General features: G+C 66.0%; 1 protein-coding gene and 1 long non-coding RNA gene across 2 annotated transcripts; one reads left to right on the top strand and one right to left on the bottom strand.

Moving 5' to 3' along the window:
- Positions 1-1,544: 1,544 nt before the first annotated feature.
- Positions 1,545-8,409, bottom strand: FSCN2 (fascin actin-bundling protein 2, retinal). The gene is made up of 5 exons (XM_049635506.1): positions 6,173-8,409; positions 3,094-3,250; positions 2,436-2,557; positions 1,882-2,049; positions 1,545-1,781 (listed from the first exon to the last, which is right to left on the bottom strand). The coding sequence occupies exons 1-5, from the start codon at positions 6,996-6,998 to the stop codon at positions 1,576-1,578; spliced, it is 1,479 nt and encodes a 492-aa protein (XP_049491463.1). The 5' UTR covers positions 6,999-8,409; the 3' UTR covers positions 1,545-1,575.
- A 7,708-nt stretch (positions 8,410-16,117) lies between these two features.
- On the top strand, positions 16,118-17,980 carry LOC125926260 (uncharacterized). Its single transcript, XR_007459033.1, has 2 exons — positions 16,118-17,169; positions 17,301-17,980. It is a non-coding gene; the product is annotated as an uncharacterized LOC125926260 (long non-coding RNA).
- The last annotated feature ends 2,604 nt before the right edge of the window (positions 17,981-20,584 follow it).

Genomic DNA, 20,584 nt, shown 5'->3' on the forward strand with positions numbered 1-20,584 from the left:
TTCTCGGACTGGGGGTGCCGAGACACCCTTATCGCCACCCCAGCTGGCCCCTCCCGGTGACCCAGGCACCTTCCCTGCCTGCCCCCTGCAGCCGCTGTGTGGGCTCCATTCAGCAGGTGCCTGGGGCCAAGTGTACTCTCTGGCAGAGGTCAATAAACAGGAGCTGGAGGACCCCCGAGGGTATCTTTTCCTGCAAACGCAGGCCTGTTGCCTTCTTGCACGGGGTGAGCCCTGCGTAGATGAGCCCCCCAATTCTCCTGCCCTGGATGCCACCAGGGGGGCAGCGCAGGCCGTGGCTTCTTGCCTCTGCCTCCCCTAGGCTCTGGCGTGTGGTCTTAAAAGGGTTAACTCAGCCACCTTGGACGAAAGGACCCACTTGGGTCCCGCCCTTCCTTGTACTCGAGGCAGGGGGAGGGCGGTGAGGCCAGGAGCAGGCCAGGCCCAGGAGGGGCCTGGGAGGGGAGGGAAAGGGGTTCCCTTCCTCCCCTCTCTGGTCCAGCACATCCACTCTGCACCCCCTGCCCTGAACCCCCTCCCCAAAGTGCCCCAGTCCCAACTGGCCCACACTGGCTGGACTCACTGGGGGAGAGGGTGGGGCTTTGGGCCCCCAGGCAGGGGCAAGGGCAGGGGCAGGGGCTGCCCAGGGTCTGGAGAGGGATGTAGGCCTCGTGGCAGGGCGTCTGCTGTCTCCCCTCCCTTCAGGCTCTAGGCCACCTGGCCGTGTACTACCCCTTCCCCCAGCCCCCGGGTTCTACTTCTCCCCCTAGGCTCTCACCTCATGGCCTAGGTCACCCAGCCCATCCAAGGGGAATCGGCCTGGGTGGGGGTCCTGGAGGGCTGGGGGTTCTGGGTGCTGGCTGGTGAACCACAGACTTTGTCCTGGTATCCGGCCTGGCCACAGGGAGCCCAGCCTGCAGGTGCCCAGGCTCAGGGTCTGTGAGGGGCGGGGGGGGGGGGGGGGGGGGGGGGGGGGGGGGGCGCCCTGGGAATAGGAGGCCTGGAGCCCCCTTCCTGGCCTGGTAGCAACCAAGTGGGTGCAGGGCCTGAGAGGGGCTCTCTCCCCAGGGTTAGCCAGACACAGCCCTGCTTGGGATGGGTGGGGTCGCTTTTGCTTCCAGGGCTTTCTAAAACCCTGCCCCTGGGGAGAACAGTGTGAGCAGACACCTCACCCCGAAGCCCCTTCAAGCTGCAACACGCGGGGGTCTCGGACCAGGCAGCCCCACCCCGACCCGCCGGGTGGAAGGGGGGCTCTTCTCCCTGGGTGTTGGGGAGCAGCTGTGTGGCCAACACGTGACAGCAGCTGGTGGGGGTTGGGGGGAAACCAAGGTGGAGCCAGAGAAGGTCCGGGCTGTCCCTGCCCTGGACGGGAGGGGTGGTGTGCCGTCGGCTGGACCCTCCTCCCGGCCCAGCTCCCCGACCCTGGGTCTCCGGCGCGGAGGCATGGGGAGGCCGAACGACCCCCGGGGCCGAGGCGCAGACCCTCCGCGTACACCCCTCCCCGCCCGGTGGCGCCACGGAGCCCGCCGGCCGCTGCGACACAGACACGGTTTAATGGGGGACAGGCCGGCCGCCCGCTCAGTACTCCCAGAGCGCGACCCCGGCGGGAGCGTCCGCGTCCGCGCGCAGCAGCCCCGAGGCGCCGCCGCGCAGGTACTTGCCGCTCCGGGCGCGGATGGCCAGGCGGCCGCGCTCGCGGAACTCGAAGAGGAAGTCCTCGGCGCGCTCGCCGTCGCTGCACACGCTGCCGTGGCTGCCGGTGTACCAGAAGCCGCCGCCACGGCCTGGGGGCGGGGGACGCGGTCGGCGGGGGTCCTGTCGGGCCCTTCCGATCGCCGCGTCCCCGGCCCGCGCCCCGCCCCCGACTCCCGTCCGGATCCGCACCTCGGATGTGGTAGGCGCCGTCGCTGAAGCTCAGGCGGAAGACGTCGTAGACCGAGCGGTTGGTGTCCAGCTGGTTGGAGCCACGACGGTGGCAGACGAAGCCGTCCAGGCCCCGCAGCACGAGGATGGGGCGGTTGATGAGCTTGAGAATGAACTCCTCGTCCTCACCTGGTGGGTGGAGTCGGGGGCTGAGGGGTGGCCCCGCGCCTGCCGCCTTCCCGGGTTGGGTGAGGTGGGCGGGGCACGTAAAGGGCCCCCCGGACTCTTGGCGCCTCTTGTGGGCCCCGTGGGCCACGGCCACTGGTGACCTTGGCAAGGGGCCCGCGGCCACTGAGCCCCAGGTCCCCCCACATGTACGGTGGAGATGAGGGCGCTCTGGGCTCCGACTGCTCCCTGGTGTCCCGAGCGCTCTTCTGGACCAGCAAGGATGACCGTTGCTTACCAAGCGCTGTGGCAGCGGTGATGCAGGGGGCAGGAACGGGTTCTCAGTAGGGACCGGGACTCTGCGCAGAGAGCCCAGCCCTCTTTCCCCAGGACGGGTGAGGAGTGCTCACCCACAAAATCGCTGGTGGCCGCCAGCTGCCCATTCTTCTTCATGCACACGTAGCGCCCATTGCTAGCCTTGAGTGCCACCCGCCGGCCGCGCCACTCCACCTCAAACATGGTGCTGGCGGAGCTGGAAAAGGCAGGGCATGGTCCCCTCGGAGCAGCAAGACATTGGGAGCTCAGGGTCAGGCTTCCCCGTCCCCCTCAGGTCCGGGACCAACCCCCCCAGGGGGAGACACTGGCCTTCTTCTGGCACACCCACCACCACTAGGAGCTGCCCCTCACCCCAGTGGGCATTCGTTCCAGTGGTCCTCCCGGTGCAGATGAGGTGACAGCGGTGGTGATGGATCTGGAGATGGGGGTGATGTAATGGTGCTGGTGATGGTGGTGACGGAGGTGGAGGTGATGGTGGTGATGGTGACAGTTGTGACAGAGGTGGAGGTGATGGTGGTGATGGTGACAGTTGTGATGGTGACGGAGGTGGTGGAGGTGATGGTGGTGACAGTGGTGGTGGTGGTGACAATAGTGGTGGTGGTGGAGGTGATGGTGATGGTGACAGTGGTGACGGAGGTGATGGAGGTGACGGTGGTGACGGAGGTGGTGGTGGAGGTGGTGATGGTGGCAGATGTGGAAGTGAAGGTGCTGCGGAGATGGGGACACACTCACACTTGTGTGGCCGTGGCCTGGATGCCCCCATGGGTGACCAGGGTCCAGTAGCCCCCCGTGCTGGAATAGAAGGTACACTTCTTTGTCTCCTGGTCAATTTGCATCAGGAAGGTCTCATGATGCAGTTCCTCGTCTTGGTTGGCTGAGACGTTGACCCCTGGAGGGAGGATATGGGAAGCCCCTCACGCCTCTCCCTGGGTCGGGGGGTGGGAGCGGAAAGGTGGGGAAAAGCATGCTTGGGGGCAACGCTGGAGACAGAGGGGCTCCCATCCAGAACCCTTTGGAATTAAGACTTGGAAGGCACTTCTCGGAGGGCGGGGGCCCCCATGGCCATGTGGGCTCACTGCAGATCTCCACGTCTGGTTCCCTGAAGGTCCTTGGCCCAGCTCCTGCCACAGCTCCGGGAGCCGGGCCCTTCCGTGCCGGCAAATCCCCTGCCTCTGCTAATCGTCAGGTAATCAGCTTGCCTCTGCCCTCTCGACCCAAGCCTTACACCAGCCTCTATTTATAACTCACTCTAAGCCACTGGGTGGGCACAGTGGGGTCCCTTTCTTCCTCAAGCCATCGCCCAGGACACACAGCTGGGGCCTGGGGTCCACTGAGCGGAGGCTGGCCCCCCTGTCACCTCCCCAGCCCCCCTCTCACATGTGTGGTCTCCCAGGAGCCTTGAGGGAGGGCAAGACTATCTGAGGCTCTGCCTGGGGTTCCTGGAAGGGGGACACAGGGGACATTCATGCCGGGGTGGGGTGGGGGGAGAGGGCAGGCACCGGAGCCTCCCTGGTATGTTCCCATGAACCACGCCCCTGTTTCCAGTGATGTGACACATCATAGAGCTCCGGACGAGGCTGGCCTCCAGCGTGTCCGGCTGGTGGGGCCGGAGGGAATGGGGGCCTGAGGGTCAGGGCCAGATCCTGTCCAAGCCTGTCCCCAGGAAGGTGGGGCGGGCGCCAGGCAGGGCCTGTGCTAGACAGGGTGAGACCTGGGGTCCTTGCCCGGCTCCCAAGGCCGTCCCTCCAAAGCGGGGTCTGTCTCCACCGCCACCGTCCCATCAGCAGTGCTGACAGTGTCCAGTGCCCGTGGGCGCTGTGGGCTTTGGCCGGGGCCGCACGCCACTGCCACCTCTGAGGCCAGCGTCCTGGGCATCTCCGGTCACACACCCCTCCAGACAGACCGCGGCCGAGGGGCTCCAGCTCACACGGCTGTTGTCAGCAGCCGTCTTGTGACCACGAGGGCACCAGCCCGATGTCGGAGCTGTTCCAGGAGAGCGGCCCCATGAGAAGCGAGCAAAGGGCTTTGATGACGCCACTGGACTGGCAGTGGTGTCCTGCCTGCGACCCCACGACCCCGGGGCCTCCAGACTTGCACTCATATGAGATACTTCGTGTCCTTGAGCCATTCGGGACCATATTTCTGTTAGCCACATTGCGTCACTGAAGGCCAGCGGTGGAAGCAGCAGAAACAAGCAGGCTCTGGTTGACGGAGGTAAAAGAAGATCGTGCAGGCCAGTGGGGTGCTCCCAGACACCCCATGGGGAGGAAGACGGGTTTGGGGCTGCCCGGCCGGCAACAGCATTGGGATGAAGCCACCAGCACTCGGCAGAACCTGCAGCTCCGGCTGCCTCGGCAGCCCCCGTGTCCCCCCACAGGCCACTGGCTGCCAGGTCAGCATCTGAACATGGGGGGTGGGGGGCAGGTCATATGCCCTCAGGCTTATTGCAAAGGACCGAGCAGGCGAACGTGGGGCGTGTCCGGCTTCTACCCTGGAAGGCAGAGCTTGCCCTTAGTAGGGGATTCCCCCGGGAAAGGGACAGGCAGGTGCACGGTGGTCCCGAGACGGGAGAACAGTCCAGAAGGCACCACCGCCACCAGCACTGTCCCTGTCGCCACCTCCAGTGCCACCGCGGCCCTGCTCGCCAGCTGAACACGCACAGCCGCCTTTGTGTCCAACACCTCCTCTGACCCTCGCAGAGGAAGCCCTTCACACCACTGGCTGCATTTTGCTGACGAACCAACCACAGGGGCCTTCCCGCAGGCCAGAGAGCCTTGCGGCTGGACTGTAGGGCCTGTGCTGGGAAGGACAAGGGCTGACTGTCCTCCGTTGTGCCCCGCGACCTGGCCACGGTCCAGACAGGCCTGCGGGAGGGGTTTGCCGGATGACCGTCCCCACACAGGACTGGTCTTGGGAACCCTGACTCCAGGCAGGGCCCCCACAGCCACAGCAAGGCTGTCCCCCCCCCCCCCACCGCCACCACCACCAGGGGGCTAGTGGCTGGGCCTCTGCCAGCGGGACCAGGGGCCAGGTCAGGGTGCACACACCCAGGAGCCCAAGTAGGGCCAGCCATGACTGCCGGCCTGGGCCCAGCCACTCCGGAACCTCAGCTTCTTCTCAAGGAAGCAGCAGTTGCCCATGTTCACCCCGTAGGTGTGTGATCACACGTGGAAAGGCCCCTTGGGCACACGAGGCAGGTGAGCGATGATCCAGGATGCAGAGAACCAGGCTGCACCCACCGGGCAGACACCGTGCCTTCCACCAAGAAGCCCAGGCCCCGGCGGTGGGGGGTGGGGGGGGAGGCGGGCACCAGACTGGAGGGACCCCAAGGTCCCTCCTCATTCCACCCCTAGGTTGGTGGAGGATCCCCACTGGTCAGGCACGGGTGGTGTGGCCACCGGAGCCCTGCCCACTCCACTCCTGCTGGCTCCTGGCCCTTTCCTCAGCCCCCTCCCCAATTTCCTGTAAAGTTCAGCAAATGGAGCGGTGGAAGAGAAGGGGTGGGTGGGGACAGCGGGGGCAGCCCCCTGCCCCTCGCAGCAGCCGGCCTGGGCCTTGCCCGCCTCCTGCTGGGCAGTGCCCGTCCCCCACTCGAGCCGCTGCCCAGCACGCCCAGGGCTCAGTGGTCCCGAGAGGGACCCCCGCCTTCTGGCTCTGCAGCCAGCGGCCCTCCGCCCACACGCGGCCCAAGGTGCGCCCCTGCCCCGTGCACTGCCACCGTTCGTCGCCACCCGCGCGGACACGATGCCACTGCCCCAAGCGAGCCCCCACGCTGAGGTCAGAGTGGCCGGCCCGGTCGCACCCACGTTACCTTGCCGCACGGACACGTAGCGGCGGTTGGCGGCCACCAGCACCACCTGCGGGTGACTCTCCTCCAGGTCGAAGAGCTCGTCCTTGCCGGGCCTCGAGTTGCGACCCGCCCTAAGCGTGGCAGTGGGGCCCACGGGCGCCAGGTAGCGGCCATCACAGTCCTTGAAGGCCAGCTTGCCCGCCTTGAACTCCAGCGTGTAGCGGGCTCGGGGCTCGGGCTCCCACACGAGGCGGCCGTCGCTGCGCAGGTAGCGGCTGTCACAGGACCTGAGGCAGTACTGCCGGTTCTGGAAGATGAGGGTGATGAGCGCGCCCACGCCCCACGGCGTGTTGCTGTCCGCCACCATCTCGTCCTCCTGCGGGCACAGGTGCACGTAGCGCCTCCGGCTGACGCTCAGCAGGTGAGCCTGCGGGTGGATGGCCAGGTGTACGGTCCACAGCTCGGCCGGGGAGATGGCCGTGGCGAAGCAGGACAGCCGGTCCTCGGTGCCACCGAAGAAGCGGCCGTGGGGCTCCGACCGCAGCACCCAGCGCCCGTCGGGCTGCGGCAGGACCAGGAAGCGGCAGTCACGACCCGGCCGCTCCGCCTCGCAGGCCACGCGCCCGTCCTCCTCGGCTGACAGGTAGCGGCCCAGGTGGCTGCTGCGGAACAGCACGGCCGGGCCCTGCCCCGGGTCAGGCTCCAGCACCCACATCTGCTTCCGCTTGAGGCTGGGTGCCGAGGCGTTGACCTTGAAGCCGAAGCTCTCGGCTGTCAGGTAGCGGTCGGTGTCGTTGACCAGGCCGAACTGGATCTTCAGCACCTGGTGCAGGCCGTTGGTGGGCATCTTCGGGGCTGGCCCTCGGCGCCCCCCCGCCCCCGAGGGGCCCGGGAAGCTCTCTCCGCGTGCTCACGGCCCCCGAGGTCCCCCGGAGGCCTGGCCGGCGTCATGGACCCGCTGCCCTCTGACCAGCGGCTGCGGGGCCCCCGGGGCCGTTCTTACATGGCCCACGGGCAGCGGAGGGCGGGTGGGAGGGCGGATCAGAGCTGTGCCGGCTTAGGGACAGCGGCTGCCTTTCGTTACCCCAGCTTGGATTTCAGCCACTCCTGGACTTCACGAGTGAGCGGCCGGAGCCCCGGGGCCTGCACGGCTGGAGAGCTCCGCCCGCCCAGGGCCGCCCACCTCCCTGTTGTCTTCTGGCGGCCGCCCAGGCCCACGCCTCGGGCCCTGTGCCCCGCCTCCCGGCCCCCCGCGCCTCTTGGCCTCTCTCCCACGTGTCTCCCACCTCAGGGCCCCCGGACCCACTGCACAGACTCTCCAGCCCAGCCCGGCTCCTTCCCGATGCAGAGAAAGCCGCCTGATGGAAAGTCGCAGCGGGGCCGCAACCCGATCGCAGCCCTCCGCCCGCAGCCGCCGCCAGATCCTCGGCGGGATCTAGTTACCCTTCTCTGATTCCTGGTGCCAGGAGCCCAGCACGGCCCCCCGACTCAGGCAGCCCGCAGCCCCGCGCCCGGTACCTCTCCCAGGGTGGCCCAGGCTGGGCGAGTGGCAGGCGGGGGCGTCAGTGCCATTGAGTGGCCAGGTGCGCCCAGGCACCCCCATCCCGGCCCTTGCGGCATCCAGGCCCAAGCCAGGGTGCAGGCAGTGTGGAGAGGCCGGCCGGGCGGCCTGGTGGTGCGGGGCCCAGGAGAGGCCCCCGGTTTGCCAAGACGGCAGTAGTGTGATGGAGAGAGCGATGCCCGCCTCAAGGACCACACAGAGGGAAGGTGACATGGGACCGTGAGCGTGGAGCAGATGGTGTCCCAAAGGCCGTGTGGACCCAGGGCCGGAGGACCAGGCCTGGAGCCCACCCCCGTGCTGTAGGCACCGCAGGGAGCCCACTCTCCCCCTTCCCCCGGTGAGCGGAGCCGAAGCCAGCCTTGCTGCGTGGCCCTGGGGACTCCTAAACTGTCGTTTGTGTTGCCGGGGCGACTGGTCTGTGAGGTCTTTAAAGGGCCTGGTCTAGGGGGTTGTGGGGCCCGAGGCCCTCTCAGCAGTCAGATGTGAAGAGCGGGCTGGGGGAGGCCGGAAGCCGGCCACCCCTGCCTCCAGCCCCTCCCGGCCCCAGCCCCTGGGACCACCTGGCTAGACTCGCTCCCCCTGAGCCCACGGGGGCCATCTTTGGGGACGTGAAGAGGTCAGCTCAGCCGCACCCTGCCTGTCTGTCTCCTGCACCTGCCTCCGGGGCTGGGAGCCAAGCGGTGAAAACAGAGCTGCCCGGCCTGGGCCCGGGCCAGCCGTGGCGCCCTCTTCCTCATTGCAGCGTGTGCCGCTCGGGCCTCCCTGGGGAACGGGCCCGGGGCCACGGGCATTTCCAGCCAAGCCTCCGGAGCCTCGCCTCGGCCTCGTGGGTCCCGGATGCTCCGGCAGCACCCCTTCGACCCTCTGGAGGCCATGACGGGCCCCCCCACTGGGGGAAAGGGCCTGGGGCTGGGCGTGTGTGGGCCCCAGGGAGCGGGGAGGGCGGACAAGACCCAAGAGTGCTTCCTCCGTTCTCCAAGCCCTGGGCAGCACCCTTGGAGGCCCATGCAGACACTGGGGAGACAGACAGGGTTACATGTCCCTTCGCGGGGGGGCCAGAGTGGGATTCCGGGAGACAGACCTGGACACAAAACCTCACAACAGCTCGGCGCACGCCGTGGGTTGGTCAAGTGAGGCTGGTCTTGGCCCTCCCTGGGGGCTGGCATCGTCCATCTCTGCGACCCACACGCATTGAGGGGGCACCAACTGTGTGCCTGGCTGGGCTGTGTGCCAGGTACCCGCTGGCAGGGAGACGTGTCCTCCCCCCAGAGATAGTCCCCACAAAAGATCTTCCCAAGCCCCGGGGGCCCGGGCCTAGCCGCGATGCCAGGGAAACGTCCGCGGTCTGGGGGTACAAGCCATGATGCTGTCCACACCTGTTCCTCGCTGGATCTCACTTTGTGCCACCTCCCAGGGCTTTGGGAACACCTGTGGGACACGTGCCCAGCAGCACTGCTCAGTTCATCTGTGGGGGGGGGGGGCCTGCGGGGCATGCCCAAGGTCCCCCCAACTCCCAGCTCTGACGGAGCGCGGGATGCCTGATTAGCACCGAGGCCTCATTAGTGCTGACGGGTGCTGGCAGGGTGCTCACGGGCGTCACGTGCCCAGCGGGAGGGCGGCCAGCTGCCAGGCGCTAAGTGGGCCTGGCTCCAGGAGGCCTCTTGGTGGCAGGGCCAGAAGTGGCTGTGGCCTCTCAGTCCTGGGGCCCTACAGCCCGAGGTGGGCATGGGGTGGGGCTGCCTGGCACTGACCCACAGTTTAAGCCAGGGGGTGACCTTTCAGGCCCCAAAGGGACTCTTGAGGGGTGGGCCTCGGAGCCCGGGCTTCCTTGGAGGCAGGTAGTTTGCATGGATCTACCCTCCACCCCCCTCCGGCCCCAAGGCCCAGATGCCTGCCGGGGGTCGTGGTTCCTTTCCGGATCCCCTGTGAGGCTCTGGCACACAGTAAGTACTGTGAATGTTTGGGAAGGTCTGGACCTTGTGTGATGCGCTGAGACCCTGCAGCACGCGCTCCAGTGTGGACGTTGTGTGTGCAGGTGCCCGCGGGCGGACGGACGGACGGACGGGGCAGGGCAGAGTGAGCCTCGGGCAGCTGCTGGGCCAGCCCCGGCCCCGGAGATGCTTCCCTGGACCCCAGCCTCAGGGCCCACTCATGGCCGCCCGGAGGGTGATCAGGCTGCGTGCAGCACAAGGGAGTCTGTTTGAGACTCCCCGTGAGCGCCTGCGGTGGGCTGGAGGTGTCCTCGGGCAACGGGGAGCACTCCTCACGGAAACACGTGCCACCCTGTGGCCACGCCCCCCGCCAGGGGGTGTCCACACAGCCACCGTCTGGGGGCACACAAGGTCTGGGGCCTGTCCAGGATGCCCTCAGGGGCCTCCAAAGCCCCCTGACCCCGCTCACCTCTGAAACTGCCCTCCTGGGGGGTGGGGGCGTGTGCCCCCCGTGTGTGTCCATTGACCTGGGCTTTCATCTGCGACCTCCGGACGAGGCCCCAGGATGGATGTCAGCCCGACTGATGCACCAGCTGCAGACCTGTGTCACTCGAGGACAGGTGCCTTTCCCTCATGGGTGCTTAAGGGCTGTTCGTGTGAGCGGCACCCCGCGCCCCCTTCAGGGAGTGGCCAGCTGTAGACGGACAGAGCTGGGCGGACCCTGCTGCGGAAGCTGGGCCTGCAAAGCAGGGGCTGCCTCAGCTCTCTGAGCTGCCAGCAGACAAGCTTGGGACAGATCCCCCGCCGCAAGCCCCACTTAGTGAGGTCGGGCTGTGGCCAGGAGCAGAGAGGGCCTTGAAGCCCCCGGCCCCTGGCATCGACCCCGGAGAGCTCAGGAAGCCGTCCCTTCCCTGGGATGCTGGGGGGTGGCTTTGGAGGGCCTCCCTCCCCAACCCCGTCGGGCCCCTCCCGGGGCGGCCGGGAAAAGGACTCTCGGTCCTACGTATCTAGACCACCGGCCTTGGATGCGCAAGGCCCGCCCGGGCTCCTGCCGGCACACGGCTTGCTGCCATGGCGACCGGCACGTGTACCAGGCCGGGTGCCCGGGCAATGCGGATGCTGGTGGCGTGAGTTGGCACAGGCCCCGTGTGTGTACAGGCCGGGGGAGGGGGTGGGTCCCCACTTCGGCTGGCCTGGAGCCCTGGAAATCGGGAAACGGCCCAGGACGGAGACCGGGGCAGCCCTACCACCTGAGGGACGGACCTCCACGGGCCACACCTGTCCCGGACCCGGGTCTCGGGTCCCTTGCTAGAGCAAGGCCGGTTGTGCCCTCCCCGCAGGGCAGTGAGTCTCTGGGAATGCCTTCCAGGAAATCCCCAGTGCCCCACCGGCTCTCAAGTGCCCCCGCCTCAGCCCCGGGACAGTTGCTGCTCTGGTTAGAGTTCCTGTCCTACTCGGTTCCGGGCACCGTGCCCTCCGGGGGCCAGGCCACTCCGCCAGGCCCCCTTCTGGTCCTGGCCCCCCCAGGCGAGGCGAGGCGAGGCGAGGGCTATCCCGCTGGCCTCGAGGCTGCTGGGCCTGGCCCAAGGCCCTGATTTTCATGCTCCCAGCCCCAGCATCTGTTCCTGGGGGGGCCAGCTTGGCAGGCGCCCCAGGCCCGGCCTCCTGCATGGTTCCTGAAAACAGGCCCAAGGCTCGGTTGCCTCATGATTCTTTCATGGTGGAGTTCTGCGGCTCTGGAGCTCCATTTACACGGGCCGGGCCTGGGTTGGTTTACGGGAGGCCTGCAGGCGGTTTAGGGTGACAGGCTCCCTTCTGCAGGGCAGAAAGGACAGGGCAGTCCTTGGGATGAAGAGTGTGGGGAGGGGGCCAGGGGGTGCCCGCCCGTGTGCTACCTGCTCCCCATGAAAGTCCAGCCCCCGGCCTCGCCCCTCCCCCTCAGCCCTACCCCAACCCCGCTCCTCCTGAAGGCAGGGCAGCTCCTGAAATACTGGTTTTCATGGGCTCCTCTCCGGCGTGCGCCCCTCACCCCGACCCCCCGAAGTGGAGAGCCGCTGTCTGGGTAGGAAGCTGGTGTGGTCTCCCGGCTCGGCTCTTGTCTCTTGTCTCTTGTAAAATCGTACAAGTCCTGGGGAGGGGGCGGTTATTTCTGGAGGGGTGTAGGGAGAGAGAGAGAGAGAGACCTCTGAGCCCGGCCCCCGCAAGGCTGAGCGTCCCTGAAGGGACCATGAGAGCAGGACTGCGGGCCTCTCAGCAAGTCCAGATGCCCTGTGGCCACTGCTGTCTTCCAGCACCCAAACCCCAGGGCCTTTGCATATTTCTGGAACTGGAAGGGAGCACTCACAAGAATATCTGAGAGTAAATCCCTGGCTGCACGGGGCTCAGAATCAGGACCAGATCAAGTCCAAGAAGCGACGGGGGTAATTACCGTCCACCTGGGCTTCCAGACACACACCTGGCAGGGACAGTCAGGAGCCCGCGACTCCGAAGGTGACGAGGGCAGCCCGGCACTCTCACACGCGGCCACGCACACACAGCGAGCCGCAGACACACATGCACGTAGCTGCCGTCCGTCCGCAGAGGCTCAGCCCACACCCCGCACGCCGACAAGCACAGACACACAGTAAGTACCTACTGTGTGCCTGAAGTCTCGCCAGTGAGAAAAGCCACGCACGTGCCCACTGTCCTCTGTCAGATGGCTCCCAGGGGCATCAGCTCGGGCCTTTGTGCTGGTCCACTTTTTGTAAAACTCTCCGCACCTTTGGGTGATGCTCTAAGTGGCGAGAGAGTAAGACAGGGGTCGTGGGGATATACTATCTGACTTTATGGCAACTCAGTGACCTAGGTGATCCGGGGTTAAGTCACTGTTGGGACAGCCATCATTAAAACATACACTTAGATGGCTCAGATGAACGTGTCCTATTCACGTTAAATCGCCTGGCTTTGATCACTGCACTGTAGCTACGTGAGACAATGTCCCTGTTCTCAGGAAAAACACACTGAAATATGAAGGAGTAAAGGGCGGGATGTCTGAGGCCAACTCCCAAGCTGTTGAGAAATGAGAAGAGATAAAGAACAATGAGGCAAGTGTGGGAAATGTGAAAACAGTAAGTGTGAAATTATCTCAAAACAAAAAGGTTGAAAAGTATAATGACTAGAATAAAGAATTCCATCACGGGGTCAGAAGAAGTCAAAGAAATGTCCCAGAGAGTTGGGGGGGGGGGGAGCAGAAACAGGAATAATGTTAAAGGATTCATCTGAGAGATAAGACGCCCAATAACAGAAATCCCAAAACAGAAATGCTGAAAAAAATAAACCAGGAAAGAAACAAACTGTGTTGGAAGGGACACAAGACATTTCGACGTTTCACCAGAACCGAAGGGTACTGAGTGGCCAGGGCCTAGAAGTGGTCCAGACCAAGAGACTTCACCAGAAGCACACCCAGAGATCTCAGCTCAGCAGAAACAGAGAAGCCTAAAGCTTCATAGAGAAAACACAAAACAATCCTGAACATTGGATCAGGATTCAAATGACACTCATTCCCCAAAAACAACAGCATAAACAAGACACAGAGTCAAGACTTCAAAATCCAAAGGGAACATTTTCTTTATTATTATTGTTATGCTTAGTTAATTTTGAGAGAGAGAGAGAGAGAGAATGTGAGCAGGGGAGGGACAGAGAGAGAGGGAGACACAGAATCCGAAGCGGGCTCCAGGCTCCGAGCCGGCAGCACAGAGCCCGACGCGGGGCTCGAACTCACAAACTGTGAGATCATGACCTGAGCTGAAGTCAGATGCTCAACCGGCTGAGCCACCCAGGCGCCCCAAAGGGAACATTTTCAACATGGATTTTCCTCACTCCCCAAACGACCCTTCCCAGGAAGGGTAAAATACAGGCCTGTGCGGGTACCCCGCCCTGCCAGGGGGCCCACCAAACTCCGTCCGCCCTGGTGTAAAGCTGGGCCTGGAGAGAGGGGTCTGGGAAGGTGCTCAGCACAGCTAAGCAGGTTCGCTCCGGGTGCTTATGGGTAGGGGCCCCTCCTGGGGGTGGGCTCCCGCAGTCCCCGGTGGTATGGTGGGGCCAACCCACCCGTCGCCGAGGGAGGTGGAGGTGTCCCGAATGCCCAAGAGCATCATCTGTCTTTCCTCGCAGTATGCTGTCTCTGCATCCCCCACCCCCCCACTCCACCTTCAGGGCGACCTCTGCTCCTCCACGCTACCCCACCCCAGGGCATTCTGTGGCTCCCCACTGCCCTGGTGGGGCACTCCAGCGCCCCCTGCCATCTTCCTGGGGCTAGCCCAGCCGCTCACAGCCCTGGGACGGCCCCTGTACCAGTGGAATGGACTCACCCCCTCTGTCCTCCAACACGGGCGGGCCTCCCATAGCTAGCAGGGTGAGTAAAGAGTTGGCTGTCTCCGGGCCCCACCTTTCTGGCCGTGGGACCTGGGACTTGCCTCAGCCTCTGAGCCCCCATGTCATTCTCTCTGAATTGCTTATCATTGGCCGTCTGCCTGGGTGGCCTAGCTGTCAAAATAACCCAGTGTGCCCAGGAAGCGGACGGGGCATGGCTGCTTGGACCCCTGCGTCCCCATCCCCTGGGCACCAGCACTGTGCATTCCAAGAATCGGGTCCGGGTCTGCCCTGGCTTTGGTGTCCCCCTGTGGCCGCTGTCTGTTCCTGGACAGAAGGTACCTGGGCATCATGGTGGGCTGGCCCCGTCTGGCTGAGTCGAGGCCCCGGCCCTCCCCCTTCCGTTGCCTTGGGCACCGGCTGACCCCAATCCCACCTTCTCTCCCTGCGTCGGCACTGGCTGAGGTCACCGGCCACTCCCCTCACTCTCTGGCGGCAGTGACTCAGCGGCTGGCCCGCGGTGCCGGGCGCCTCCCCAACCCCGTCAGTGGCTGTAGGGGTCCCTCCCTGCGCTGGGGAGGGCTCGGCCCACCGCGTAGCGGGGAGAGGGCGGCGCAGACCGGTGCAGCCTGGATTTCTCGCTAAGCCCCAGGCGCCCAACCCCGCTAGCGGGACCCACCTGGCGGCCCACCTGGGAATCACACCGGGCCCGCCTCGGAGCTGGGCGCCGTCTCCTGGCCCAGGCCTTCAAGTTCGCTGCCCCTCGGGGGTGTCCCGATTCCCAGCCCGTGGCCCACCCGGAGAGGTGCGCGCTGATGCGGGCCTAGGAATCAGGGTGCCGCGCCTGCCCGCACCCCGCCGAGCCAGAGGAGACGCGGGGGTGCGGCGGACGGCTCCGACGCCAGGTCTGAGGGCCGCTAACAGCGGGAGCGCAGAAGGGCTGCGGGCGGCCCCTGCGCGCATCCCCGGAGACGGTGCGGGTCTGGACAGGTCAGGGCGCCCCCGGGCTCCAGCCCCAGCTTGCGCGGCCTCTGGGCTAGCCTCTTCCGCGCTCCTCGGCCGCCCTCTGGATTTCCGTGCGGGGTCACTTGCGCGGTCCTCCAAGGGCGCGGGGACTCGGCTCCCGGAGGCGAGGCCGGGCCCGGGCGCGGGGAGGGGCGCGCGAGAATTTGTGGCCTCGTGGCCGGACACCGCACCCTGACGATAACGACACGCGGCCCCACCCACCGGGGGGGCGGGTTCCTCGGCTCCCCCGAAGCGTCGGGCCCTCGCCCCTCATCCCGCCCCGCCGGATACCCAGCACCAGGAGGGTGGGCGGGGCCTGGCGGGGCCACGCCCGCGCCTCGCCGGCCCGGCCCCGCCCCCGCGCGCCTCGCAGCCTTCCCGGGAAGCCTGGGCGGAGGAGCGAGGGCGCAGCAAGCGGTCGGGTGACCGGTCCGGAGCCCTGGCTGGACCCTAGCCTGGCCCACTCTCTCCACGCCCCCTGCAGCCCTCGCGACAGTGGCGGGGAGGACGGGGCGCCCAGGGCAGCGGCCTCCTGCCGGTGTCCCGCCCTGATCGCCTCCATGCCTTCCGCCTCCGCCGTTAGGGACACCTGCCGCGCGGGGCCCTGACCCAGTCGGGAGAGCTCGGCCGGCCGGGCGCGCTCCCCGCAGGCCGGGGCCAGAGCGGGAGGTGCGGGTGAGCCCGCACTTTTCTCTGTGCCCTACCCCACCACCTCAGCACTGCCCCCTGCAGCCCTGCGAGCCTACCAGCCGGGGTAGGCCGACCCTTCCCTCTCAGCCCTAGAGCCATATCCCGGAGTCAGGGTAGGGGACAGCTCGCCCAGCCCCCCTGTGACGGTCCCTCCGGGGCTGCTCCGTCTTCATTCTTTCTGCCTCCGTTCAGGCGTCCTGCAGCCACAAAGGTGCCAGGCGTTATTCCGGTCGCAGGGGACACCAGTTTCACCATTGTTCCCCGGGGAAACTCTGGGGCAGAGGGTGGGGGCAGACAAACAATGAATAACCAGTATTCAGGGAGGAGGTGGGGGCCTGGACCTGAGGCCAGGGCAAGGTCTGGGGGCCTGCAGGGCAGTGGCGGCCAACCAGAAGAACTTGTAGAGGAAGAGCCAGCCAGCAACTGAGGTTGGAGGGCAGTGAACAAGAGAGGCAGTAGGTGAGGGGTTGGGGGGGTCGGGCAGGGCCACCCGAGAGCTTCCAGCACAAGGGTAAGGGCTCAGGCTCTGTCTCTCGAGGCAGTGGCAGGCCCGGGGAGCAGAGGGAGCTGATTTGCAACACGGATCCCGCGGAAGCGGAGGCGGGCAGCCCGGCTGGACAGACAGCACGGCAGGTCAGGGGTGTGCGGCGTGTGCCGTCGCCGGCGGGCACCTGGTGTCTGGCCTGAGCTGCGTGCGGAGGCGGGGCTGTTGCGAAGCAGCCGGAGGCCCGGACTCCTGGGTTGAATCCTCGGGGTCCCGCCGCAATCTGTGGGTGCAGCTCCCAGAGAGTAAGGGCCGTGCAGAGACCGAGCGGTGATCTCTTGGGGAGGCAGCTGTGAGGCGGGCCCACGGTGCGTCCACGACATAATTTTTCTTGGCAAAGGTGACGGGCAGCAGACTGACCACTGCTGGGCCGCGGTATCGGGCCCCGCACCCCCACCCTGTGGTACAGGGAGCGCTGCCACTCTACCTGCTGAGGCCCAGGAAGTGAGGCCTGGAAGAGTGCCCTCAGAAGCAGAGCCAGGAGCCAGCTGCCCCATCAAAGGCCGCTGCTCCCAGGAATCTTGGGTCTGATACACAGAGGCGCCGACTGAGTGTTTCTTAACCAAAACTTGAACACCGAGATGTCAAAGCCCGAGGCTGAGAAAACTGCAGTGAGGCCTGGGGCGGAGGGAAGATTCACCTCCCAGTGGCCTCCGGTCCCTAGACCTGTCGTCTAGTGCAAGAGGGCCGCCAGCCTCAGAGCCTCCGACGGGCTGCATGACTAGCCCACTTCTTTACAGAAGGAGGCAGCGGGAGGTCACAGCTGGCACAGGCTGAGCCTGGCCCAGAACCCAGGTCCTGACTCCTCACCCAGTGCTCTTCCCGGGGCCTCCTTGGCTCCTGCTGCATCAGGATGGGGAGACAGAAGCTCTGATAAACTCCACGGGGGCCCACCCGTCTTTGAAATGCCTGGAACCCTCCTCTGCTGGAGCAGTGGGTAAGGTTAAGGAGGGAGGGGCCCAGGGACTCTTGGCCTGGGTGTCTCTGTACACCTGTCTCTCCACACTGCGTGTGGGGAGCGTACCCTGCAATCCTGTTTTCCCCACCTGCAAAATGGTATGGTTTCAGGGCACCTCCCCAGGCACATGCAGAGGCCTGGTTCACAGCTTCCGGCTGCAGGACGAGCGGCGGTGATAAGCCGGCGGCGCCTGGCTCCCGCACAGCGGTGCACGTGACCAAATGGCCAGCCACCAGAAGGCTCTGCAGGGAGAGGATCTGGAGCCCCAGCTTCCAGGTGTGCCGCAGCAGATACAGTGCCCTCAGAACGGCCCCCACTGGGCACTAGGCCAGAAGTATGTGGCCCTGACCTTGCCCTTGGAGTTGAAACTCAGACGCAAGCAGGCCACGCCAGCAGGAACTTGGCCTTGTCTACCTCGGCAGCCCTCAAGACCACTGTTCCCGACAGACAGACAGACATAGCCGCCCAAGCCTGCCCCCCTCTCCACGGGAGACTGCCCAGCGCCCTGCAGACACAGGCAGAAGAAGAATCATCCTGCCTTTGATCTGTCCACAGGCCTGGGAGAACAAGACAGGGACCTACGGGTAGGGAAACTTTGCTTTTCCTTAGGTGATCTAAAATGAAGTTTTTATTGTAATCTTAGATTTACAGAAAAGTAGCAAAGACTGCGTGAGCTTTGCTGTAGCCTCCCCACTCAGTTTCTCTCAAGGTAACACCTGACACAGGCGTGGCTCAGCTGTCACCGTGAGGAACTTTGGCACTTGGCATTAAACTCCAGACTTTACTCGGATTTCACTGCTTCTTCCGTTGCCTTCCTTTTTTGTGTCCCAGGATCCAAACCAGGATCCCACGTCGCATTTGCATGGAGAAGGCAAGGCATTCCTCGCAGCTGGGAATGGCCAGGCCAAAGGCTGGGGGCGCCGACCCATCACCAAGTCACCCGCCCTGTGTGCCTGACAAGTAATGACTAGTTGGGAGGTGGCTAGAGGTGGGAGGCTAGCAGGGTGAGTAGGGGGTGCAGGTGGGCTGGTGGCCACGCTACCAAGTGCAGAAGTCCTGGGGACCATCCCTGAAGAGAGCAAGGAGATGACAGCGACGTGGGGTTGCCAGGCAGTGCCCAGGACCCAGAGGCAAGGCCTCGAGCTAAGTCTCAGCCCCACCACAGTTACCTGCAAGGTGACCCCACCTCCCCGTCCCGCTATTTCCTCAGCCATTAAACGCATGGAAGATAAAATGAAATGCAACAAAGTCACAATAAATCGCCCAAAGCCAGCACTGAGCTAGGGAAAAAAAAAAAAAAAAAATCACATCATTTCTCTGAGGCCCAAGTTTCTGTCCTCAAGATGGAAAGGACACACCCGCTTCTGGGCAAGGGCGCAACTGCTGGCCCTCTCCCTCCTCCCCAGAGCTTCCCCGCTCGCCCGAACCAGGGGCTGCCGCGTCCGCGCGGTCCCCTCCCCAGGGACGCCGGGCCCTCTCCCGCTCCAGGCGGGGTGGGGGCGGCCCCGAGCTTCCAAGTGCACAGCCCTGAGGTGACCTTGGGCGAGGCCTCGTACTGCCCGGTTGCAAAACAAAAAAATCACGGCACAGAAGGCGGCGCTCCCCCGTCCCCCCCGCCGGGGTCGGCGGGCCCAGTTCTACCTGGGGCAGGGCTCCTCCGCGTCCACGTACTCCAGGCTCCCGGCGGTGCTTCCCAGAAGGGCAGTCACTCCCCTCCTCCCCCGCCGGGAGGCGACCCAGCCCCGCATCCCCCGCACCCCCTGCAGCCGCGGGACCGGGGGGGGGGGGGGCGCGGACACGGGTAGCCCCACCCCCATCCTCGGGGCCGCGCCGGCAACGGAGCTGTGGGGTCGCGGGCGGCCGGGGGTGGGGACCGGGGGTGGGGGCGGGGGCCAGCCGCTGCCCCCTCCGCTCCCGCCCGGGCCGCCCGCCACCGCCCCTTTGTTCCGCCGGCCAATCGGCGGCCTCCTTGACTAAATAAGGCGAGGAGCGCGCCCGGCGCCCCCCGTCCGTTACTTCCACCCCCGCCCGGCCGGTGACTCAGGGCCGGCGGCGGGCGGGGACGGGGCTGCCCGGGCCGCGGCTTCCCGGGCGGCGGGCGGGGCTCCCGCGGCGCCGAGATCGCCTAATATGGCCGCACCGCGCCGCGCGCGCCGCCGCCCCCCGCCGCTCACCTGCGGCCGCACCTTGCCCCCCCCCCCCCCCGCCACCGCCTGCCCAGCCGGTGACACGCCGCGGAAGAGGAAGTGGCGCCCCGCCCCTCCCCCCGCCGCCCGGCGCCGCGGGGGTGTGGGGGGGGGGGACGTCGGGGCTCCTGGGCCCCGCCCCGCTAACCTCCACGACCCCGGGGCCTGGCACCCGGCGTCCCGCGGACTGCAAGGTGCGGAACGAGGAAGGGGGGCGGGGACCGAGGTCTGTGGATCTCCTCTCCCTCCCCGTCTGTTCCCAGAAGTGGCCGCCCCTTAAACACACCAGACAAAGGAGCTCTAGAGGGAACTGGCGTTGGAGGAGGGGCAGGTGCCCCCCCCAGCCCGAGTCAGAGGCCTGGACGCCTTCGCGGAGTGGGCGGACCCAGGACGTGGAGACCTCCCGCCCTTCCCACCTTCCCCGTGGCCTGTGCGTGACATCTTGGGACCCCCAAGTGGAAGTCCTCCTCGCATCTCTGACACCCCCACCTGAGGGTTGAGCAGGCCGTGATTGTGCCCAAGGGCGCGAATAAGGATAGGTTTTACGGAGGCCAAGCCCCGGGGTTCTCTCATGGGTGGGGCACACACCTGATGGACAGCAGTCTTGCCCTGCGCCCCCAAAACGCCCGGGAGTCGGAGACCCAGCTAGGCCTGTGGCCATAGACAAGGCCTTGGCGTTCGGGAACCGCAGTCCTCAGGTGAGCTGGACAGCTGCCTTACCTTCTGGGCCTAGCGTCCTTAGCCACAGATGTGGCCACCAGTTCAGCTCGCGGGGCTCTTGGGGCGCCTGGCCCCGCCCCCCCCGCCCCCCCCCCCCCCCGCCACCGTCAGACACCTGCCCGGGTCAAGCTGAGCGCCCGGGGCGGGGGACCTTGCGTCCCTTGCCTCACTCTGCCTGGCCCCGCTGCCCCCACTCTTGGCCTGTGCTCTTCCCCACGCCTCCTCTGACCTTTAATTCTATACTGAGCAATTCCGAAAGCTTACAAATCAGTCCAAAGAAAGCCCAGCCTTTGATTCCCCTCTGGGCAGAAAACATTGGCGCCAGCAGGTGCGGCCAAGACCCTGCTGGCAATGACAGGTCTTCCAACTCAGGCTGCTGGAGAAAAGGGCGCGTCCGGTATCCAGGAGAACCTACAATTCCAGGGCAGTTGGGGCGGGGCCGGCCTGGAGGCGACCTGGGGTCGGGAGAGCAGCGTGGCTTCCTGTTC

The sequence above is a fragment of the Panthera uncia genome, chromosome E1 (genome assembly GCF_023721935.1).
Source record: "Panthera uncia isolate 11264 chromosome E1, Puncia_PCG_1.0, whole genome shotgun sequence".
Lineage (NCBI taxonomy): Eukaryota > Metazoa > Chordata > Mammalia > Carnivora > Felidae > Panthera > Panthera uncia.